Genomic DNA, 9,958 nt, shown 5'->3' on the forward strand with positions numbered 1-9,958 from the left:
GTATATATATTCTTGATCAGCATCAATAGCCGAGTCGATTGAGCCATGTCTGTCTGTCCGTCTGTCTGTCCCCTTCAGCGCCTAGTGCTCAAAGACTATAAGAGCAACGATGTTTTGGATCCAGACTTCTGTGATATGTCACTGCTACAAGAATATTTCAAAACTGTGCACCGCCCACTTCCGCCCCCACAAAGGGCGAAAAAACTAAAAACGCGGAATCGTAGAAGATGACTATATCTTCTAGAGTGCAAAATCTGAACCAGATTGTATAATTATTTTAGCCAGAATCAGTTACCCAGTAGGGGCAGCTCATTGCCGGTTACGCGCCTCGGTGGCTCGTCTTCACCCTGAAGGGCGAGGTTCCGGAGCCGTCGGGGCATTGCTTCGCCCAGACTGCTGTCGCTGATCCGTAGCAGAGTGGTGTCGTCCTCTCCTATGAGCTGTACCTCGTCACCGCTTGCTGTGTCGTTGTCCGACGCAGGGATGATCTCCCTCCCGGGCCTGGGTGGGGTGAGGGGTCGCGGATGGGCAAGCAGCCGTTGCAGGGTCTTGTCGGCGTCCTTCCAGGTGGTCCAGGGTGCCACGTCAACCGCGATGTTGGCTGGAGCGATCTTCTGGCAATCGGCCGGCCCATCTTCGTCCTCGCTCACGTCCGAATATGGGCCCGTCGTGGCCCGCTCGGCCTCCAGTTGGCGGATTAGGACCAGAATGGAGTGCTTGACCCATGGGCGGCCACCTGCTTTTCCGAAAAGTCGGTCGTGCAAGACCTCTTCGTCGGTGCTTGCCAGGTGGGTCGGCTCCCAGTGCTTGTCGGCCTCCATCGTCGGGCTGGTGAACCCCTCGTCCGAGCTGCTGTCGTAGCTCGGCCGTGGGGTCTGCGGGTTTCCCATGCGGTACAGGTAATAGGGCGGTGGTGGTGGGGACCGCAGCCGCAGTTTGTGCGCGACTGGGGAGCTGTTCTGCCCTTCGGAGTTGGGGTCCAGGTTGACGTGTCCTAGCTCGACGCGTCTTGGAGTCGCGCGTGGGGTGACGGCGGTGCCTGTTCCTTGGCCTGGATGCTTGCGGTGGCGTGGGCGTCTGGGGGGCTCCTGCTGGGCCCGGCCTGCTTGGACCTCCTCGTCTGAGTCCGATGATCGCATCGCCTCCACTGTGATGATCCCAGACGGGTTGTTTCGCGACGTGCTCGGATGGACGATGTCGTTGAGCCATGCCCAGGTCATGGTTGCCGCCCGACGGGGCGACGGTGGGCCTTCGGGGCGGGCCCGACGTCGGAATGGCCTGGGTGGTTGTGGTATCGCTCCAGTTGATGGGCCATGCTGCGTGGTGTGGCCCGGTTCTGCTTGCGGGGTCGGGGAGTGGTGTCTTGTTTGTGTTTGGCTGGTCGTGGACCGTGGTTGCCTTGAGCTGGGCGGCGACGCACCCCTAGGATGCCCCTCCGTAACATCCTCTGCCTCTATAGGCTGTGCGTCGCTCGCCCTTGAGTTGTCCATGTCGGATCTGGTGGGGGGAAGAAACCTTGTTTGGTTAGAACCTGACCTGTGCCACTGGTGTGCCCTGGGCCCTGGGTTTCCCTGATCGGTGCGTTTTCTAGTTTCTGGTTATTTCTTACTCTAATCCCTTAAGGGGAGTTAAGCTATCTTACTGCGTGTGTACGCGGTTGCCCCTTGTAGGACGAGGACATTATGGCAGCGCACTACCATAAGTGGCCCTCATGCACTCGCGGTTTTCCTGGTGCTGGGGTCGTCATCATCGTTGCCTTCGTTGTCTTCTTCGTCTTCGCTGGTGTGGGTGGGCTCGTTGTCGTCGCTGGTGGTCGGCTTGAGGTCGGCTAGTCCGGCCGTTCGTCGTTGTCTTCCCGGATGCTTCTGGAGTCGTGCTATGGTGGGGGAAATAAATTTAAATACTTTGTATGGACCCTCATATTTGGGTGCCAGCTTGGCAGCGAAGTTGTCCGCCGCTTTGGACAGGTGATGTTGGCGTAGCATCACGAGCGTCCCGATCGTGGGTTTCCCTTCGCGTCGACGTAGGCTGTAGGTCCTGCTCTGCGTCTGTGATTCCTGCTGGGTATTTTTCTGTACGATGGCGAAGATTTCCTTGAGTCGGTTGGGATCTCTGTCACTTCGCCTAGTCCTGGGGTCGCCTCTTCGTACAAGGCTCCAGGCAACCGAGGTTCCCGGCCGAGTACGATGAATGCTGGGCTGAAGCCTGTGGTGTCCGATGTGCTGCTGTTGATGGCTAGGCTGAGTTCGGGCAGCAGCTCGTCCATGGTCCATCGATGTACTGGGCGATCATGGTTTTGATCGTCCTGTTGGCTCGTTCCGTGCGGTTTTGTTGTGGGGTATAGGGCGCCGTATACTCCAATTCCATGCCTGCTAGTTTGCAAAACTTTCGGAAAGAGCGACTTGTGAATTGGGTCCCGTTGTCGCATACGTTGTCACATAGTTTTCATTTGATAAGGTCTTCTTCGCTAGTTCTGCTGCTGGCTCGTTTGTATGTTTGGTCGCTCTCGATGATGAACTCCGGATGCCCTTACGGCTGTTCCTGGATCCGCTTGCGGAGCTTCTGCAGCAAGGGGCAGGGGTCCCGGTCCTCGTCCACTCGCTGCAGGGTTTCTACTGGCTGTCGTGAGAGGGTGTCAGCCACAACGTTCTGGATTCCTCGACGGTAGTGGATGTCAAACCGATATTGCTGGAGCTCCAAGGCCCAGCGGGCGATGCGTCCCGTTGGATTATCGATGAAGTTCAACCACTTCAAGGCGAGGTGATACGTGATTACATCGAAGTGGTATCCTTCCAGGAAGTATCGGAGCTTCCGGATTGCCCAGACTATGGCAAGGCACTCTTTCTCGGTGGCCGAGTAGTTTTCCTCTGCCTTGAGTAGTCGACGGCTTGCGTAGGCGATGACTCTTTCTGCTCCGTCGATCTGTTGTGTCAACACTGCTCCGAGGTCATACGAACTGGCGTCCGTTTGGAGTACGAATCGCTCGTTGAAGTCGGGGCATGCCAGGACTGGTGCTTGCGTGAGTCTTTCCTTGAGAGTCTCGAATGCCTAATGTTGTTCGTCTGTCCACTCCCACTTTTCCTTTTCCTTTTTGAGCAGGTTGGTCATGGGCTGGACCACCGTGGCGAAGTTGGGGACGAAACGTCGGTGCCAGGATGCCACCCCGATGCAGCGTCGCAGTTCTTACAGTGTGGTGGGCGGTGCTACTTTCTGGACTGCGCTGACCTTGTCTGGGTCCGTGTGGATGCCTTGTTCGCTGATGACATGGCCGAGGTAGACTAAACTCTTCCTGAAGAAACTACACTTGTTCGGATACGCCACCTGTGCGTTGATGATTTTCTGCATGGCCGGGTTCTTCGGGAAATGGCGCTGCTTCACGGGCCTGTTGTCTGGCATTGTTATCGTGTGTTCGGCGATGGGGGAGACTCCAGCTAGTCCGTCGAATTTCGCCAATTCTTCTTCCAGAAACTTGCCTGCCCACGGCGTGGGGGCTGGTTCGGGGTCTGGGTCTTGCTGCCACGGCGATAGGTCCTCCAGTTCCAGGGCGGTAATGGCGGCCAAGATCGCGTTCTCGTAGTCATCCGAGTCGGCTGGGCGAAACGGGTTGCGTTCCTGAGCTATCTCGGCGTCGGTTAATGGCTCCAGTTGGTAGTCCCTCGTCGGGGTTTCTGAGATCTCGTCCTGTGGTATCGGGATTGTGGTATATATTCAAAATTATTGTTTTGTAAATTTGTATTTAAAGTGTAATAAAAGTTTTCCCAAATTCAACAGCACGAAATTAGATTTTTGCACCCCCTCAAATTAAAAATCTTTATATCATCTACAATTTTGAAGATACACAAGACTTAGCAGTACAAAACAATTATTTCTTCTACTAGATTATAGAATTTGGTAGACTCCTGTCGCTGCCTCTCTGGTCCAGAGTGACGTCAGGTGACGGAGGGGAAATACCTATATATGTAGTACGGTACAGAAGAAAAAATAGTTAAATGAACTAAATGAAAATGAAAGTTTAAATAAAATGTTGTTGGCTACTTTAGAAGTTTTGCATTATTTTCGACTTTTCGATTTGAAAATGAAGCAATATTTTTAAAAAACATATACATATGTATATGTATGTATACAACGTTTATATATTCTTGTATTTTGTTATATATTTTTCTTTTCATTTTGTTAAAATTGGTTTTTGTTGAAATGTAAATGCTTCTATATGTACATATTAACACAGCCATGTAAAATGGTCATATTTAACTAAGCTTTTTACATCCCGTAAAGCTATTCGAAAAAGCTTTTAGGAATATACTTATTTGTTGTCAGTGCTTGTTACCTTTGATCGACATAAAACAAAACAAATTTTCTAGATAAATTGTAAATAGTTAAAAATTTCGTAAATAATCTTGTTCCTATACATATGCACCCGAACTATTAGGGGAAGTGTAGTCAACATGTTTGTATATATGTAACATTCAGGAACCCAATGCGTGGTAAGTAATTGACCAGTATTGATTATTTCACACTCAATATGAAATTATACATATTTTTTGGAATGTCTTGCAGCGTCAACCTTGAAAAACATTGCAAAAGCTATACAAATAGGAGGAAATAAAATAGCAGCAATCTAAACCATGACAGCTGATTCTAGCGCACGTAATGTATTTCGAAAGAATGGTGTTGCCAGCTTGGGGAGTACTCACGGTCGAAATCTTATTACGACGGCAAATCCATCCGGTGGAAGTAGCGCATCTTTACTGCAAAAACAGTTATCATTTAAAACACCAGTTGGTTCGAAACAAATCGGCAAGTCCGATGAAATTGAAATAGTTGATAGCTCCAACATCGAAAACTTTAATGCAGGATATAACAAGGTACATTAAACAATTTACTTAATTTAATTTAATTGAATTGGAGCGCGGATGTGTTTATATTCTTGCAACTCAGGAGCCAGTGAAAGTTTATTTTCTTTAGTTTAACAAAATATTCTCTTTCAGGAGAAGGCACTCACACTCACTTCCCAGAATTTTAAAATTATATCAATCAAAAGCCCTTACGTATCGAACAATAATTTTTATGAACGATGACTAGTACTCACTATGATATTTCCGATTATGATACATTTTACGAAACGAAGCATAGATGGACGTGAATGTATTTAATTAAATATATACTATTATAAATGCTGAGCATGAGAACTGGTCCATATTATAAAGATTCTGAAATAGCTTTCAAATGTTTTTAAATTGAAATACATTTTATTTTATTTTAGAACAGCATTATTGGATGGATTTGCTGTGCTCCATGTATATGGTTTCGAACTTCTGCGGCTGTTCATAAAATGGCCATAACATCTGCAACCTTATTGGTGACTACTTTGCTTGTAGCGTCACCCATACTATTTTTGATTAGTACGGCACCGTCTCCCTTACCTCGAGACTGCTATATGGAAGGCGACCGTTGCTCATCACCCATCTCTTCACCACCCGAATGCATGGATGTAATTTGTGAATCAGTAGCTTCCAGTATTCAAGCCAGACTAAATTGGAACAAGGACCCATGCACAGAATTCAAGAAGTTTAGTTGTTGGCGGAATTCCCGAAACAAAAATATAACAAACCTAATTGAAATGGGAAACTCTCAAAAAAGTGTTGATACTCAAATGCTGTGTAAGAATATTTTCCAAAACAAAATACATTTTTGTTAATCTTTTTGCTACAGCCTTTTTCCAGAATAAAGCTATGGACGAAAGATTCAAAATATTACATCATTTATATGAAAGCTGTTTACAACAGACCACTAACTCAACTGAAATGCACCGCATGTTTGATAGTTTGGGCGGATATCTACCAGTTGGCTCAACTGGACCTTCAAGTATTGCACCTTTGATAGCTAAAATTTATGAACTCGGCCCAAGCCCATTAGTTGATTTGTATTATGATCTAAGCTATGGAAGAAGACCTCACATTCTTCTTATAATAAGTGGTCCAAGCACATCGTCAACTATCTTAGAGGTGCGTACGTTTATGTTAAGCTTATTTAGAATTAACAAGTATGCACACAACAATAGGTGACTTCATATTTATATATTATATAGAATGCCTAACAAGAGAGTGTTATGATATTGACCAGATATATGGAATCACATGTCTGATTTTAATTGCAGTTATTTATATAATTTATATGTATATTAAATCTATGTAAAGTGTATATATTATTGAATAGCATCAATAGCCGAGTCGATATACCCTTGTTCGTCTATCCGCCCGTCCAGAATTATTTAGTTAAAATAAGGTAATACAATATTCTTTTCACACGTTTTCTGCCTCTCCCGCACGCACTCTTTGTCGCTCAATATAGCCATCGGTTATAAATGTAGAGTTGCGGTCGCAGAAGTAACACACATCGTTCCCCGCGGTTTCCTTTCGCGTTTCCCTTTGCGACGGTTAACTTTATTTATTGTTTTTAAACTAATAAACTATATTTGTAGCACAAAATACGTTGGATCAGCCCAAAAGCACCCCCAAGCCGTATACGACAAGGACTCCCTAAGCTTTTATCCGATTTGGTTGACAATTTTCTACCATTTTTTGTATCATATGATCAAAGAATATCAGAAAAAGATACAATTTTCGAATTTGTGAAGGATCTTAACAAGGTAAGTTTTACAGAAAAGTTTTTTAGCTATCTAAACAAAAAAGTTAACGTCCAATTTTTTGCCTACAAAATCGCTCTTTCTGCCAGCCAATTATGATTTTCATATTGTGTGTGTACGTCGGGAGATATGTAACCGATGAGAGTATGCATTACACATTATGCAAAATGCATTACACTTATTTGTGATCTTATTATTATTTTGTCCTCTAAATTTTATTCTAGCTTCAAGTCGAATATTCACGTCGGGGATTTTGGGATAGTTCTGTACTGTATAATATATCGATTCTACAGGACATGTACCCAGTTGTAAGTATAATAGATATGTATTTTTTCATAGTTTTATTTTAATAGGTTAATAGGTTTGAACCTTAAAACTAGAGGATATACAAAATTTGTAGAAAAAGGGCTACAAATCCTAGTACGTTTTTAGTGTTGTCAATCAGTCTGGACCAACCATTCAAGGAACATGTTGAGCTACTGAGATTCTTCAGCAGCGTAGATTCAATCGCGAACTTTTTGAAATGAGTTGGATTATATTCAGGCAGGCTCCGTTTTTTACTTACTTTTGTGGATTACGCTTTCAGCCAAAACGTTTCGTTCTCGTTTTAATGTGGTCCAGTTTTCACATATTTTTGTTATCGATATGTTTCATTTTTCATCGTTTCTGGCAAACAAAAACAGCTGACCTGGCTGCTTTGTAAAAATTCACCGTGATTAAAATTCGTTTGAAAAGTAAGAAATCTTGCGGATTGTGAAAAAGGGATCCCCAATTTATGTGATTTCAAAAGTAAATCGAAAAACTTTTGTGAAAGTGAAAAACGGAGCCTGGCTGATTATACATATAGGTTTTGCTGCGCAAGGCGATTGGGGTGATTTAGATGCGAGAATTATAACGGTCGGACCCGAATTGGCGCGTGTTTAAACGGTACCCACGACGGCAACGGTTCGGATTATTTGGCAGCCAGGTCACTGTTCCAACGAAAACGAACGAACGATGAGAAAAAGCGATACACCAATTAAGAGCGTAGGGGGGGAACCAAACGACAACAGTAACAAGTTGCGGTACGCTTAGATATATGTTCTCTGTACCCCTACTTATTCTGCCATGGGCTTAGCCCACAGAATATACATATTACACATTTTTAAAAAATTAAATTACAATATAAAAATATACAATATATGTACATACTATCAATAAAGTGCATGAAGGTATTAGATACTATTTTAATATACTTTTTCGTAAAAACTACTTTCTATGACTTTTTAGCTTAATTGGACACTATTAATCCCAAAAAACTGGAGTGGTCCCATAATTGTCAGAAATGGTGATTATCTCAAAGCTTTGAAACATTTTCTCACAAAATATCCGACTAGAGTTGCACATAATTCATTGCTTTTGCTAAGTGCTCTAGAAATATTGCCAAGGGATTATCCAAGTCCTGAAGTGTGTACTCGGTCCACAATGTGGGCGTTGCCTGAATTAGCCTCAGCTTTATACATTGCACAACATGCATCCAACGATTTAAAGGACATTACAAAACGGGTAATTATGATGGTACATATGTACGTACAGACAAACACTGAATTTAATTTGACATATTTTCAGGCGGAATTAATATTTAAATCATTGAAAGCTCATTTGAAAAGAGCTCCTTCATTAAAAGGAGCTGCTCTTGTAAAGCTATCCGCGTTGAAAATACAATCACAGACGTGGGAAGGATTTTCAAATGTAACCGACTTAGTAAAGTCCCTAGAAAGCTTGAATATAAATGCCGAATGTTGGTTTCAAAATATTTTAGAGATTTATAAAAAAAACAAATTAGTTCCCAACGAAATTAATATGCGTGAAGGCTCACATGAAGCGTAGGTTCAACGTGCTGTTAAAAGTATATGCAACAAATTTTGATTTAGATTTCTTACAGATGGGCATATCCTATTGTATCAACTACATTTTACGATACACTTAGTCATTCAATCGGTATGTATATTTAAATATACATACATATATACATTTAGATACCTATAATATTTTCGTACATTTTTGCAGTGGTTCCACTTTCAGTCATACTCATACCGTATTTTGATGCAGCGTTGCCGCCCTACCTACATTATGCTTCTGTTGGCGTTTCCATAGCCAAAGAAATTTTGAGGTCCATAACAAAATCTTTTGACGAAAAGGCAATGCGTTGCGTTCCACATTCTGTAAATATATTTTCGAACTATAGTCGAATGGACATTCTGATACATTCAGGAGGAATGCAGATATCATACCACTCAATGCTTTCATTGACTGGTCCTATTAAAGGAATGGCGCGACTACCTGGTCTAAGCTTAACACCAACACAAATATTCTTTCTAGTTTCCGGTCAGGAACTATGTGCTGAATCGAATTACTTGGGAATCGATATAAGCGCTCCAGAATTCGATAATATGTAAGTTTAACATATGTCTATATAGTCTATATCCGCTGTATTAGCTTTTTTTTTTAAACTGGTAATTTTTTAATGTTTCTTTCAAAATTTGTGTTTCTTTTTTTCGCATAATTTACATCTTACATCTATGTAATTCTATTGAACTTTGAAATTAGCTATATAGCTATAAGTCACACCCAAGCACTTTGTAGCTTCAGCTTACCGTCTCGAAAATTTTAAGCTTTGAAATTGAAAATTAATCAGTTTTAGCGGTATTTGTTTTTCAAAATTTTCAACTACAATCTCAAGAAAAATCGAAAACAATTATCTTGGGCTTTTCGATTAAGCCCTGTCTGTCTGTCCGTCTGTCGGTCCGTCCATCCCTATTAGCGCCTAGTGCTCAAAGACTATAAGAGCTAGAGCAACGATGTTTTGGATCCAGACTTCTGTGATATGTCACTGCTACAAGAATATTCTTGTACACTCTTTGTCGTGTCTTTTAATATTAGCGGCGTCTGCCGGAGAAGAGCCATACTGACTAAGTAGAGGAGGATATAGCCGGATAAAAACAGACATTTTCAAAAGTTGATTATCCTATTCTTGCATGTAAGCGACGTCTCTCAAAGCTTTCTATGATTTATAATCTATGATTTATTAATAATAAAGGGGTTACCGTGTTACAAAATAAGTCATATACCAAAATTTCTATGAGTTTGTAGCTAAAATTAAACATTGTTTCTTTTTTCTAGTTTGGGTTGGCTCGTAGCCCAAGGTGGAAGCGCAACGGAAGTTTTCAAGTGTCCATCTGGATCTATGATTAATATACAAAAAACATGCAATGTGCTTTAAATATTATATGGTTACCATATAGACTATCGGATTAGAGTTAAAAAACATTA

General features: G+C 42.7%; 1 protein-coding gene across 1 annotated transcript; it reads left to right on the plus strand.

The window, feature by feature from the left end:
• The first annotated feature begins 4,281 nt into the window (after positions 1–4,281).
• On the plus strand, positions 4,282–9,935 carry Nepl16 (Neprilysin-like 16). Its single transcript, XM_033376620.1, has 11 exons — positions 4,282–4,484; positions 4,558–4,865; positions 5,264–5,660; positions 5,713–6,005; positions 6,482–6,649; positions 6,871–6,954; positions 7,916–8,191; positions 8,255–8,511; positions 8,571–8,626; positions 8,696–9,080; positions 9,809–9,935. The coding sequence occupies exons 2-11, from the start codon at positions 4,626–4,628 to the stop codon at positions 9,906–9,908; spliced, it is 2,256 nt and encodes a 751-aa protein (XP_033232511.1). The 5' UTR covers positions 4,282–4,484; positions 4,558–4,625; the 3' UTR covers positions 9,909–9,935.
• Positions 9,936–9,958: the final 23 nt, after the last annotated feature.

This window comes from Drosophila pseudoobscura, chromosome 2, assembly GCF_009870125.1.
Source record: "Drosophila pseudoobscura strain MV-25-SWS-2005 chromosome 2, UCI_Dpse_MV25, whole genome shotgun sequence".
In the NCBI taxonomy this organism is placed as follows: domain Eukaryota; kingdom Metazoa; phylum Arthropoda; class Insecta; order Diptera; family Drosophilidae; genus Drosophila; species Drosophila pseudoobscura.

Excerpts from the sequence above, each read along its gene's own strand:
- Nepl16 (XM_033376620.1), top strand. The coding sequence starts at position 4,626 with ATGACAGCTGATTCTAGCGCACGTAATGTATTTCGAAAGAATGGTGTT. Across the intron at positions 4,866-5,263 it reads TTAATGCAGGATATAACAAG|AACAGCATTATTGGATGGAT; the intron begins GTACATTAAACA and ends ATTTTATTTTAG. Across the intron at positions 8,627-8,695 it reads TACACTTAGTCATTCAATCG|TGGTTCCACTTTCAGTCATA; the intron begins GTATGTATATTT and ends ACATTTTTGCAG.